Source organism: Procambarus clarkii, chromosome 63, assembly GCF_040958095.1.
Source record: "Procambarus clarkii isolate CNS0578487 chromosome 63, FALCON_Pclarkii_2.0, whole genome shotgun sequence".
NCBI lineage: Eukaryota > Metazoa > Arthropoda > Malacostraca > Decapoda > Cambaridae > Procambarus > Procambarus clarkii.
This window is the reverse complement of record NC_091212.1, coordinates 31044579-31059823: the sequence shown is the minus strand read 5'-3', so window position 1 is coordinate 31059823 and position 15245 is coordinate 31044579. Positions and strand designations below refer to the sequence as shown.

At 40.0% G+C, this 15245-nt stretch overlaps 1 protein-coding gene across 1 annotated transcript in view; it reads left to right on the top strand.

Annotated features, from left to right (window-relative positions):
- Taf4 (TBP-associated factor 4) overlaps positions 1-15159 on the top strand; it is a 119440-nt gene extending 104281 nt beyond the window's left edge. Inside the window, exons 11-12 of the mRNA XM_069308978.1 lie at positions 283-318; positions 13684-15159. Coding sequence (XP_069165079.1) covers positions 283-318; positions 13684-13797 — 150 coding nt within the window. The 3' untranslated portion in view covers positions 13798-15159. The remainder of the gene's footprint in view (positions 1-282; positions 319-13683) is intronic.
- The last annotated feature ends 86 nt before the right edge of the window (positions 15160-15245 follow it).

Here is a 15245-nt window from a genome sequence, read left to right as displayed (position 1 = left end):
GGAACACCACGAGTGTAGCTCTCATCCTGTAACTACACTTAGGTAATTACACATCAACCTGATATGTCATATAAACATAGTCATTTGACAAAGATTATAAAGAAGACTGGACATCATGGGCATAGATCGAATCCTATAATTACACGTAAGTAACTGCATGCACACATTAAACCATGTATGCCAAGCACGCAACAAACATGCAATAACCACACATGTATGCTTTTATTTTAAAATGCATAGTTATTTGTTGGTAATGATTTTAATATATTTTTTCTTTTCTAGGGTGCAACTTTTAGTGGAACGTTCACTCAAAAATCGGTAAGTTTGAGAGAACTGTACTTCATTCTCTTCTATTTTATCATTTATTTCTCAGTTTGATATAATGTTATACTGTACCTAAGAGCAGAACTGCAGATCTTGGCCTAGTATGCAAGGCCCAAGTTGCCTAACAAGCAATCATTTTCTTTATTTTCAAATAGATATCTATTTCCAAATTGGTGTATTCCAATTAATATTATTGCATTAAGAATGTTAATTACTGACTTAGTAATTAACCCTGGCTTTGCGTCCTGGAAAGGCATCCAGAGCGCAACTCCATAGTCTCCTGAGACCGATTGATGCCTACTACTATGCTTACTAATACTGTACCTTGTTAGGTTTTAGTAAGTTATGCTAGGTTAGGTTTGATCAAATTTCAAGGTTAATTATAACTTGATTACAAAAAAATATATATGTATATGTGTGTGTGTGTGTGTGTGTTACTCAGCCATACTCAGCCTATTATGCAAGGCCCAATTGGCCTAATAAGCCAAGTTTTCCTGAATTTATATATTTTTCAATATTTTTTTCTAATGAAATGATAAAGCTATCCATTTCATCATGTATGAGTTAATTGTTTTTAAATTTGAGTTAAAACTAACTTAGATATATTACCGAACCTATCCAACCCTACCTAACCTAACCTATCTTAACCTAACCTAAACCAACGCAAATAAGTCAATAATTTATGTTCTTAATATAATGTAATAGTAATAATTCAAATAAACTAATTAGAAACAATTTATTGAAAATAAAGAAAATCACTCGGCCTATTAGGCAAATCGGGCTGTGCAGAGTAGGTCGAGAAGTGTGTTCTGGCTACTAGGTGCGACACACACACACACACACACACACACACACACACACACACACACACACACACACACACACACACACACACACACACACACACACGCACGCAGGAAGTGAATGAGATGTATGGCAAGTTTTGTGAAATATATGATAAAGGCACAAAAAAATTTATACCAAAACAGAGATGCAGAACTAGGAAACAGGATTGGTTCAATAGAAATTGCGAGAGGGCTAGAGACCGAAAGACACAAAAATGGAATCAATACAGGAAGAGGCCGAACCCCCAAACATACCAGCGATACAAAGATGCGAGAAACAACTACACGGCAGTGAGGAGAGAGGCAGAAAGAAATTTTGAAAAAGGGATTGCGGACAAATGTAAAACAGAACCAGGTCTATTCTATAAATTCATAAACAACAAATTGCAGGTAAAGGATAATATTCAGAGGTTGAAAATGGGAAATAGATTCACGGAAGATGAAAAGGAAATGTGTGAAACACTAAACGAAAAGTTCCAAAGTGTGTTTGTACAAAATGAAATCTTTAGGGAACCAGATACAATAAGAATTCCAGAGAACAACATAGAACACATAGAGGTGTCTAGAGACGAAGTGGAAAAAATGCTCAAGGAGCTCGGTAAGAACAGAGCAGCTGGCCCAGATGGCGTTTCACCATGGGTTCTGAGAGAATGTGCATCTGAGCTCAGCATTCCACTTCACCTGATCTTTCAGGCATCCCTGTGTACAGGAATCGTAGCAGACGGGTGGAAACAGGCTAACATAGTTCCAATCTACAAAAGTGGCAGCAGGGAAGACCCCCTCAATTATAGACCTGTATCATTGACAAGTGTAATAGTGAAAGTATTGGAAAAACTAATCAAAACTAAATGGGTAGAACACCTAGAGAGAAATGATATAATATCAGACAGACAGTATGGTTTTCGATCTGGAAGATCCTGTGTATCGAATTTACTCAGTTTCTATGATCGAGCCACAGAGATATTACAGGAAAGAGATGGTTGGGTTGACTGCATCTATCTGGACCTAAAAAAGGCTTTCGACAGAGTTCCACATAAGAGGTTGTTCTGGAAACTGGAAAATATTGGAGGGGTGACAGGTAAGCTTCTATCATGGATGAAAAATTTTCTGACTGATAGAAAAATGAGGGCAGTAATCAGAGGCAATGTATCGGAATGGAGAAATGTCACAAGTGGAGTACCACAGGGTTCAGTTCTTGCACCAGTGATGTTTATTGTGTACATAAATGATCTACCAGTTGGTATACAGAATTATATGAACATGTTTGCTGATGATGCTAAGATAATAGGAAGGATAAGGAATTTAGATGACTGTCATGCCCTTCAAGAAGACCTGGACAAAATAAGTATATGGAGCACCACTTGGCAAATGGAATTTAATGTTAATAAATGTCATGTTATAGAATGTGGAATAGGAGAACATAGACCCCACACAACCTATATATTATGTGAGAAATCTTTAAAGAATTCTGATAAAGAAAGAGATCTAGGAGTGGTTCTAGATAGAAAACTATCACCTGAGGACCACATAAAGAATATTGTGCAAGGAGCCTATGCTATGCTTTCTAACTTCAGAATTGCATTTAAATACATGGATGGCGATATACTAAAGAAATTGTTCATGACTTTTGTTAGGCCAAAGCTAGAATATGCAGCTGTTGTGTGGTGCCCATATCTTAAGAAGCACATCAACAAACTGGAAAAGGTGCAAAGACATGCTACTAAGTGGCTCCCAGAACTGAAGGGCAAGAGCTACGAGGAGAGGTTAGAAGCATTAAATATGCCAAAACTAGAAGACAGAAGAAAAAGAGGTGATATGATCACTACATACAAAATAGTAACAGGAATTGATAAAATCGACAGGGAAGACTTCCTGAGACCTGGAATTTCAAGAACAAGAGGTCATAGATTTAAACTAGCTAAACACAGATGCCGAAGAAATATAAGAAAATTCACCTTCGCAAATAGAGTGGTAGACGGTTGGAACAAGTTAAGTGAGAAGGTGGTGGAGGCCAAGACCGTCAGTAGTTTCAAAGCGTTATATGACAAAGAGTGCTCGGAAGACGGGACACCACGAGCGTAGCTCTCATCCTGTAACTACACTTAGGTAATTACACTTAGGTAATTACACACACACACACAGAGGGGCCTCGTAGCCTGGTGGATAGCGCGCAGGATTCGTAATTCTGTGGCGCGGGTTCGATTCCCGCACGAGGCAGAAACAAATGGGCAAAGTTTCTTTCACCCTGAATGCCCCTGTTACCTAGCAGTAAATAGGTACCTGGGAGTTAGTCAGCTGTCACGGGCTGCTTCCTGGGGTGTGTGTGTGTGTGGTGTGGAAAAAAAAAAAAAAAAAAAAGTAGTTTGTAAACAGTTGATTGACAGTTGAGAGGCGGGCCGAAAGAGCAAAGCTCAACCCCCGTAAAAACACAACTAGTAAACACACACACACACACACACACACACACACACACACACACACACACACACACACACACACACACACACACACACACTCACTCACTCACTCACTCACTCACTCACATACTCACACACACACTCACACTCACTCACTCACACTCACTCACACTCACACTCACTCACTCACACTCACTCACACTCACTCACACTCACTCACACTCTCACTCTCTCACTCTCTCACTCTCTCACTCACTCTCACTCACTCACTCACTCACTCACTCACTCACTCACTCACTCACTCACTCACTCACTCACTCACTCACTCACTCACTCTCTCACTCTCTCACTCACTCTCTCACTCACTCTCTCACTCACTCTCTCACTAACTCACTCACTCACTCACACACTCACACACTCACACACTCACACACTCACACACTCACACACTCACACTCACTCACTCACTCACTCTCACTCACTCACTCACTCTTTCACTCTCTCACTCTCTCACTCACTCACTCTCACTCACTCTCTCACTCTCTCACTCACTCACTCACTCACTCACTCACTCACTCACTCACTCACTCACTCACTCTCTCACTCTCTCACTCACTCACTCACTCACTCACTCACTCACTCACTCACTCACTCACTCACTCACTCACTCACTCACTCACTCACACACTCACACACTCACACACTCACACCTGTGAGTGTGTGAGTGTGTGAGACAGTTTGAAAATGACATCGCGAGTAAAGCCAAGACCCAACCAAAGCTGCTCCACAGCCATATCAGGAGGAAAACAGCAGTGAAGGAACAAGTGATGAAGCTGCGGAAAGGGGAGAACAGATACACAGAGAATGACAAGGAGGTGTGTGAAGAACTCAACAAGAGATTCCAGGAGGTCTTCACAATAGAACAAGGAGAAGCCCCTGCACTAAATGAGGAGGCGGCAACCTTGGAAACCTTGGAGGAATTTGACCTCACCAGTGATGAGGTCAAAAGGTGTCTGCTGGAGCTAGATGTGACAAAGGCTGTTGGGCCTGATAGAATCTCACCATGGATACTAAAGGAAGGTGCAGAAGCACTAAGTGTGCCACTCTCTATGGTGTATAACAGGTCACTGGAAACAGGAGACTTACCAGAAAGTTGGAAGACAGCTAACGTGGTCCCAATATACAAAAAGGGTGACAGGCAAGAGGCACTGAATTACAGGCCAGTTTCCTTAACTTGTATACCATGCAAGGTGCTGGAGAAGATCGTGAGGAAAAGGCTCGTAGAGCATCTGGAGGGAAATAACTTTGTAACGCACCACCAACATGGGTTCAGAGATGGTAAATCGTGCCTCACAGGGTTAATAGAATTTTATGACCAGGCAACGAAAATTAGGCAGGAAAGAGAAGGGTGGGCCGACTGCATTTTCCTGGATTGCCAAAAAGCCTTCGACACAGTACCCCATAAAAGGCTGTTAAAAAAGTTGGAGCAACAGGCAGGAGTAAAAGGGAAGGTGCTCCAGTGGATAAGGGAGTACTTAAGCAACAGGAAACAGCGAGTAACGGTGAGGGGGAAGACATCAGAGTGGCGAGATGTCACCAGCGGAGTCCCACAGGGCTCAGTACTTGGACCCATCCTGTTTCTAATATATGTGAACGATCTTCCAGAGGGTATAGACTCATTCCTCTCGATGTTTGCTGATGATGCAAAAATTATGAGAAGAATCAAGACGGATGAAGATAGGCAGAGACTACAGGATGACCTGGATAAACTGGAGGAATGGTCTAGAAAATGGCTGCTGAAGTTCAACTCTGGAAAGTGTAAGGTGATGAAATTAGGCGAAGGGAGCAGGAGGCTGAACACAAGGTATCATCTGGGAGGGGAAATCCTGCAAGAATCAAATAGAGAGAAGGATCTGGGGGTTGATATCACACCGAACCTGTCCCCAGAGGCCCACATCAAAAGAATATCATCAGCGGCATATGCTAGACTGGCCAACATAAGAACTGCCTTCAGAAACTTGTGTAAGGAATCTTTCAGAACCCTGTATACCACTTATGTAAGACCAATCCTGGAGTATGCAGCTCCAGCCTGGAGTCCATACCTAGTTAAACACAAGACAAAGTTAGAGAAGATTCAGCGGTATGCCACCAGGCTCGTCCCGGAACTGAGAGGATTGAGCTACGAGGAAAGGCTAAAGGAGCTGAACCTCACATCCCTGGAAAACAGAAGAGTAAGGGGAGACATGATAACCACCTACAAAATTCTCAGGGGAATTGACAGGGTGGACAAAGACAAACTCTTCAGCACGGGTGGGACACGAACAAGGGGACACAGGTGGAAACTTAGTACCCAGATGAGCCACAGAGACGTTAGAAAGAATTTTTTCAGTGTCAGAGTAGTTAATAAATGGAATGCACTAGGAAGTGATGTGGTGGAGGCTGACTCCATACACAGTTTCAAATGTAGGTATGATAGAGCCCAGTAGGCTCAGGAATCTGTTCACCAGTTGATTAACAGTTGAGAGGCGGGACCAAAGAGCCAAAGCTCAACCCCCGCAAGCACAATTAGGTGAGTACACCTCACTCACTCACTCACTCACTCTCACTCACTCACTCTCTCACTCTCTCACTCTCTCACTCTCACTCACTCACTCACTCACTCACTCACTCACTCACTCACTCACTCACTCACTCACTCACTCACTCACTCACTCACTCACTCACTCACTCACTCACTCTCTCACTCACTCACTCACTCACTCTCTCTCACTCACTCACTCACTCACTCACTCTCTCACTCTCTCACTCTCTCACTCACTCACTCACTCACTCACTCACTCACTCACTCTCACTCTCTCACTCACTCACTCACTCACTCACTCATTCTCTCACTCACTCACTCACTCACTCACTCACTCACTCACTCACTCACTCACTCACTCACTCACTCACTCTCACTCTCACTCACTCTCACTCTCTCACTCACTCTCTCACTCACTCTCTCACTCACTCTCTCACTCACTCTCTCACTCACTCTCTCACTCACTCTCTCACTCTCTCACTCACTCTCTCACTCACTCACTCTCACTCACTCTCTCACTCACTCACTCTCACTCACTCTCACTCACTCTCACTCACTCACTCACTCTCTCTCACTCACTCACTCTCTCACTCACTCTCACTCACTCACTCTCTCACTCACTCTCACTCACTCTCTCACTCACTCTCCTCACTCACTCACTCACTCACTCTCTCACTCACTCACTCTCACTCACTCTCACTCTCTCACTCACTCTCACTCACTCTCTCACTCACTCACTCACTCTCTCACTCACTCACTCTCACTCACTCACTCACTCACTCACTCACTCACTCACTCACTCACTCACTCTTACTTTTGCACTCTAAAAGGGAGTATGCTTCAACAAGGTAAGATTATTACTGCATTAACAGACAAGGTAACAAATCAGGAGGAGCAAATCAAGGAACTAGTGAAAGAAAATGAGGCATGGAAAGTGAAGTGTGGTGACTTTGAAGAAATAAACAAGAAAATACTCATATGGTGAACAACTCCAAGCAAGCCTAAGGGCTAACAAAGAGTTGGGTAAGGATCTCCAACTGGAAACTTCACTGACAACTCACATAGAAGAGGTGAATAAAGAACTAGAAAAGTATAAAGAAGAAATAAAAGCGACATATGCTGAAGTTGTAAAAGAGAAAGAGACTATCAAAGAAGTGTGTGTGTTTGGAAGTCAAAACCAGAAATGACCAACAAGAAGCAGAAATTAGACAAGCAATTAGGAAAGAACTGGTTACAAACAGTAAACTGGTACAAAACACTGCAGATAGAACTAAGTCCATAATCATTTTTGGATGTTTAGAGAAGGAAATTTCATCTAGGGTGGACCGAGCGGCAGAAGAGATGAAAATCATAGAGAAAATAGTAGGTTTAGGAGAAGGCTCAAAGGAAAATGTCAGTGATTTTAGAAGAATAGGAAAATATGAGAAAGAAAAGAACCGCCCCTTAAGGGTGACGTTTAATGGAGTGAAAAACATGATGGAAGTGCTAAGAAATGCCAGGAAACTGCAGAGTGATGAGGTTGGCAAATTTTGGTCAATAAGACAAGCCCTCTCCAAGGAAGACAGAGAAAAGCTGAAAATGAACCTAATTGAGGCAAAACGTCTAAATGGGGATAGAAATGAAGAAGACAGAAATTCTTTTTTTTACAAAGTGACAGGGACTGGAAAGCTTGTGAAATGGTACATAAAAACAAAGCAACAAGATCAGTAGTGGAAGGGGGAGTAAAGAGCAAAGGAAAAGGGAACATGTTCCTGAAAATTGTATATACCAACATAGATGGAGTGAGGTCAAAAACTTTGGAGTTGCAAGATATAATCCAGCTTAGGGTCCCAGATATTGTTGCATTATCAGAGACGAAACTTGAAGGAAATATAATAAATGAAGTCATATTCCCAAGAGGCTACTCAGTTTGGAGACGTGACAGGAAAACTAGGAAGGGAGGAGGAGTGGCTGTACTGGTGAAAAAACACCTGAAGGTAAAAGAGTTAATATTTGAAAACCCTCGAGATATTGACATAATGGCATTGCAGGTCTGGAATCAGGATGATAAGCTGATAATTGTAAATACCTACAGCCCACCAGCAAGCAACACATGGACAAAGGAAGAACTGGATGACAAACGAGAGGGCCTCATAATGGTCATGAGAGATATTATTGTACAAGCAGATAAAGATAAATCACGACTGTTGATACTGGGGGACTTCAACTTTAGAGCAATAGACTGGGAGGCCTATGAAGCAAGAACGGAGGACTTTTGGACATGCAGATTTGTGAACCTCATTCTGGAGACATTCTTGTATCAACACATAGAGTGGAAGAATGAGGAATGAATCCCCACAAGAATGAGGGAAGGAGATGTACCGTCAGTACTGGATCTAGTATTCACCAGGAAAGAAGAAGAGATTTTTGACATCCAGTACCTTCCTCCCTTGGGAAAGAGTGATCACGTCCTGTTAGACATTAAATATACTTTAAGATATCATCTAGAAGAAAATGGGGACATTGAAACAGTTGATAAACTCGATTTAAGGAGAGGCAACTATGGGGAACTTCGAAATTTTTTTAATGAGTGTAATTGGACAGAATTGTTGCTAGGCAGGGAAGTAAATGAAATGTATGCCAAATTTTTAAAACTACGAGGAAGGCACACAAACATTCATACCAAAACAGAGATGCAGGGCCAGAAAACAGGATTGGTTCGACAGAAATTGTGAGAGGGCAAGAGACCAAAAGACACAAAAATGGAATCAGTATAGGAAGAGGCCAAACCCCCAAACATACCAGCGATACAAAGATGCGAGAAACAACTATACAGCAGTAAGGAGAGAGGCAGAAAGAAATTTTGAAAAAGAGATAGCAGATAAATGTAAAACAGAACCGGCCCTATTCTACAAATTCATAAACAACAAATTGCAGGTAAAGGATAATATCCAGAGGTTGAAAATGGGAAACAGATTCACGGAAAATGAAAAGGAAATGTGTGAAACATTAAATGAAAAGTTCCAAAGTGTGTTTGTACAAAATGAAATCTTCAGAGAACCAGACACAATAAGAATTCCAGAGAACAACATAGAGCGGATAGAGGTGTCTAGAGATGAAGTGGAAAATATGCTAAAGGAGCTCGGGAAGAACAAAGCAGCTGGCCCAGATGGCGTTTCACCATGGGTTCTGAGAGAATGTGCATCTGAGGTCAGCATTCCACTTCACCTGATCTTTCAGGCATCCCTGTGTACAGGAGTCGTAGCAGACGTGTGGAAACAGGCTAACATAGTTCCAATCTACAAAAGTGGCAGCAGGGAAGACCCCCTCAATTATAGACCTGTATCATTGACAAGTGTAATAGTGAAAGTATTGGAAAAGCTAATCAAAACTAAATGGGTAGAACACCTGGAGAGGAATGATATAATATCAGACAGACAGTATGGTTTTCGATCTGGAAGATCCTGTGTATCGAATTTACTCAGTTTCTACGATCAAGCCACAGAGATATTACAGGAAAGAGATGGTTGGGTTGACTGCATCTATCTGGACCTAAAAAAGGCTTTTGACAGAGTTCCACATAAGAGGTTGTTCTGGAAACTGGAAAATATTGGAGGGGTGACAGGTAAGCTTCTATCATGGATGAAAAATTTTCTGACTGATAGAAAAATGAGGGCAGTAATCAGAGGCAATGTATCGGAATGGAGAAATGTCACAAGTGGAGTACCACAGGGTTCAGTTCTTGCACCAGTGATGTTTATTGTGTACATAAATGATCTACCAGTTGGTATACAGAATTATATGAACATGTTTGCTGATGATGCTAAGATAATAGGAAGGATAAGAAATTTAGATGATTGTCATGCCCTTCAAGAAGACCTGGACAAAATAAGTATATGGAGCACCACCTGGCAAATGGAATTTAATGTTAATAAATGTCATGTTATGGAATGTGGAATAGGAGAACATAGACCCCATACAACCTATATATTATGTGAGAAATCTTTAAAGAATTCTGATAAAGAAAGAGATCTAGGGGTGGTTCTAGATAGAAAACTATCACCTGAGGACCACATAAAGAATATTGTGCAAGGAGCCTATGCAATGCTTTCTAACTTCAGAATTGCATTTAAATACATGGATGGCGATATACTAAAGAAATTGTTCATGACTTTTGTTAGGCCAAAGCTAGAATATGCAGTTGTTGTGTGGTGCCCATATCTTAAGAAGCACATCAACAAACTGGAAAAGGTGCAAAGACATGCTACGAAGTGGCTCCCAGAACTGAAGGGCAAGAGCTACGAGGAGAGGTTGGAAGCATTAAACATGCCAAAACTAGAAGACAGAAGAAAAAGAGGTGATATGATCACTACATACAAAATAGTAACAGGAATTGATAAAATCGACAGGGAAGATTTCCTGAGACCTGGCACTTCAAGAACAAGAGGTCATAGATTTAAACTAGCTAAACACAGATGCCGAAGAAATATAAGAAAATTCACCTTCGCAAATAGAGTGGTAGATGGTTGGAACAAGTTAAGTGAGAAGGTGGTGGAGGCCAAGACCGTCAGTAGTTTCAAAGCGTTATATGACAAAGAGTGCTGGGAAGACGGGACACCACGAGCGTAGCTCTCATCCTGTAACTACACTTAGGTAATTACACACACACACACACACACACACACACACACACACACATACATACATACATACATATATATATATGTCGTACCTAGTAGCCAGAATGCACTTCTCGGCCTACTATGCAAGGCCGGATTTGCCTAATAAGCCAAGTTTTCATGAATTAATATATATTCTCTATTTTTTTTCTTATGAAATAATAAAGCTACCCATTTCATTATGTATGAGGTCAATTTTTTTTTATTGGAGTTAAAATTAACGTAGATATATGACCGAACCTAACCAACCCTACCTAACCTAACCTATCTTTATAGGTTAGGTTGGGTTAGGTAGCCGAAAAAGTTAGGTTAGGTTAGGTAGTCGAAAAAAAAGTAATTCATGAAAACTTGGCTTATTAGGCAAATCGGGCCTTGCATAGTAGGCTGAGAAGTGCGTTCTGGCTACTAGGTACGACATATATATATATAATTAATTATTAAATATGACTGAAAAGGTAAGATTAATAATTCTAACACAAATTTTCTCAATATTTCTTATGTTTCTTTTCACTGTTGATGGTAATTGAAAAATCAATTCTCCAAAATTCATTTTTATTTCTAGTCTGACGCGACACTTGAACGCGTTTCGTAATACAGGTAACTTAATACATTTCAAAGACTTTAGTTTACACACACACAACTATAACCTGCAAACACTAAACAGAGTTCTACTATGCTATAATTTTAACGGCTTTCATTTTATATACAGTACCTGCATTTGGGTGAGGTGATATGTTACAACAGTTTTTGGATGAGGTGAAAACAAACTTTCAACACAAGACAGAACACGAAACAATGGGTATAATATTGGGTAAGTTAAAGGGAAGAATGGAAGTAACTGCAAAGGGCCTATTGGCCCATATTCCTTGATGCTTCTATATTGGTGCGGAGTCTTGAAGTGGGTAGAATATAGTTGTTCATTAATTGGCTGTTGATTGCTGGTGTTGACTTCTTGATGTGTAGTGCCTCGCAGATATCAAGCCGCCTGCATATCACCTCACCCAAATGCAGGTATATAAAATGAAAGCCGTTTAAATTATAGCATAGTACAACTCTGTTTAGTGTTAGCAGGTTATAGTTGTGTGTGTGTAAACTAAAGTCTTTGAAATGTAATAAGTTATTACGAAATGCGTTTAAGTGTCGCGTCAGACTAGAAATAAAAATAAATTTTGGAGAATTGATTTTTCAATTACCATCGACAGTGAAAAGAAACATAAGAAATATTGAGAAAATTCGTGTTAGAATTATTAATCTTACTTTTTCGGTCATATTTAATAATATATGTTTACAAGAAAGACTGCTACCAAAATAAATATATATATATATATATATATATATATATATATATATATATATATATATATATATATATATATATATATATATATATATATGTCGTACCTAGTAGCCAGAACGCACTTTTTGGCCTACTATGCAAGGCCAGATTTGCCTAATAAGCCAAGTTTTCCTGAATTAATATATTTTCTCTAATTTTTTTCTTATGAAATGATAAAGCTACCCATTTCATTATGTATGAGGTCAATTTTTTTTTATTGGAGTTAAAATTAATGTAGATATATGACCGAACCTAACCAACCCTACCTAACCTAACCTATCTTTATAGGTTAGGTTGGGTTAGGTAGCCGAAAAAGTTAGGTTAGGTTAGGTAGGTTAGGTAGTCGAAAACCAATTAATTCATGAAAACTTGGCTTATTAGGCAAATCCTGTTAGGTATAATGCACACATACCCATACATATATTCATATATATAATGGTGAATAGAAGACTCATAAGCATAAGAGCAAGCATAAGAAATATTGCCAGAACAACCGTGGACAACTTCAAGAGGAAACTAGATAGTTTCCTCCAAGGAGTACCGGACCAACCGGGCTGTGGTGGGTATGTGGGCCTGCGGGCCGCTGCAAGAAACATCCTAGTGGACCAAACTCTCACAAGTCAAGCCAGGCTTGGGAGTAGAAGAACTCTCAGAATCCCATCAAGCAGGTATCATTAAGTTCCAGATTAACTGTATTGACAAGTGTAGTAGGTGAATTACTTGAAGGAAATTTAAGCCGAATTACTTAGTACTGGAGGGGCAGTACGGTTTTCTAACTGGGTGGTGATGATAACAATTTGACTTAGTGTTTATGATAGGGCTATGGAGATCCTTGAGGATTAAGAGGAAAAGTATTAAGTCGAGCTTAACAAGAGACTTTTCCAGAAGCATTAATGTATGGGGTGAAAGATTTACGATGGGGCAATGAATTAGATTGGAAGATTGTCACTTGAAAAGGCCTGCAAAGGTTCGTATGATCACCAGTTATGTTTAGTGTGTATGTAAATGCTCTTCCTTTAGGTATCCTGAATTATATGAACATAAAATTAAAAAACTTTCCAAATGCATGCTATTAAATGGCTCATGGACATAAAACTGCCTATGAAGAGACAGAGGAAGCATTAGATATGCCAGAACATGGTGGATTGAAGGAGGAGGTCATGTGATCACATTCAAAATTGTACAGCATTCTACAAAATTGATGAGGAATTTGTTAAACTGGCAAAATTGAGAACAAAAGGCAATAACTTCAAGCAAATAATACAAAATAATTTATTGGTGTTAAAATTATATTTCCAATTGAGTCTTGTATTATTTCTGACTAGATAAAACAAAAATTGCAGAGAAATTCCATAGTACGATCACAACACAAGTTATCCGGAATTTTAATTACGTAGTAACCCAGAGGTTCTGATCAGGCCAGGTAATTGGGCTTGATCTGTATTCATGATACTTGAGAATTTATTTTTACTTGTTAATACAGTAGCATTTTATTGTAGTATAATTTGTTTTCTTTTTATAGATGCCACTACGGCCGCGCATTAAGCGGGTTAATATGAGAGACTTGATGTTTCTAATGGAGCAAGAAAAGGAGCTGAACAAGTCAGCACTATTGTACCGGTCTTACCTCAAGTAGCCAGTGTGGGTGAGTGCCAGGTGAAACTGCCTCTCCTTTGCCCTGCCTGCCTACTGTGCCTACCACCACTGCTGCTTCACCCACATCATCACTAGCCTAGTGAGGCAAGTTAACACTGCCATTGTGGGAGTGGTGAAGCCTGGATGACACAACCTGTAGCTCCAGTGCAACTAATGTGGTAGTAGCACCATCAAGGCAGAAGATCTGTGATTCTCTCATGCAGCATTGCAAGTGTCTTAATTATTTTCATGCCTGTGGCATGGTCGCTCCACCGGGACTGTGATAGGGCTGGAGCCTCGCTGTGTGTGCCGTGTGATGGCTACAGAGACTGTTGTGCATGAGCACAGCACACGCACACAGCAGCACCTGGGACACAGACAGGGTGCAGCATCAGTGAGGTTGGAGTTAGACAGTCACATTTAAGTGCTGTTTGCCACTGTAACTTGCAGCCACCAGCCCTCCACTGCTTCAGCCCAATATAAGTGGACTTGCATATATAGTGGCTTATACACCAGTGAAGGTACAACCAAACCTTTCTTTTATTTCCAAAATATAAAGTATGAACCCTATTTTGTGCATGGACTGTATAAATATTTCTTGGATAGGAAAATCTTCAAATATTTTTATCTGATACACATCGTTAAAATGTTAAAGGAAAACTAATGTAAACTTTGATACACAGCCTCTGTAGATACTGTACAGTTTTTAAGAATTTGAGGCCTTTTGTGTTATTGTTCTTGTAAAATACCACAGATATATGATTTGTCTATTGTACACAAAGTAAGACTGGCAATTGAGAATGCTCTACTTTTCCAGTTTAAAGATCTTTGTTAAAGAGAAGTGTTAACTCCCAGGTATTGCCTCATAATAAGGTGCTTCCTGGGCCAGCAAAGTTGCCAAAGACTCAAGCTCGAATTTTGCAGTTTGCTTCTCCTGTAATTGAGTTGTTTTACCAAGAAAAGCTTTGCATTCTTAGTTGTTGGTGCTTTAAACCTTATTTATGAACCCCTAAGACTTATGTCAAGTCTGCCCCAAGGAATGTGTGTTGCCAAAGTTGTCTGTAGGATGCATGCTTCGTGCTGGGATTGCAACATTTGCAGAAATCTTGTTGAGAAAAAATAATTTAGGTGACTATTACAAATAAATTTTATTAATTATTCCTAAATATTATATTCAAATGTCCTTTGGGGTAGTGTACCTTTCTGTATTGAGACAGAGTAGATAATGCAGATTATTATGTAATTTGGGGGGTAATTCCATTGTTTGGCATCTCTGTAATTATATTGGTTATAAATATGAGCAAGTTTATGTAAAATATTTTCCATATCCATGAATATTATTTATAATAAAACAGTTTGCAGAGTACTTTTTCATTTATAAACTATCATATACTGTATATATATATATTGAAGTTTCGTGGGCTGCAGTATATACACAAGATGGCAGTT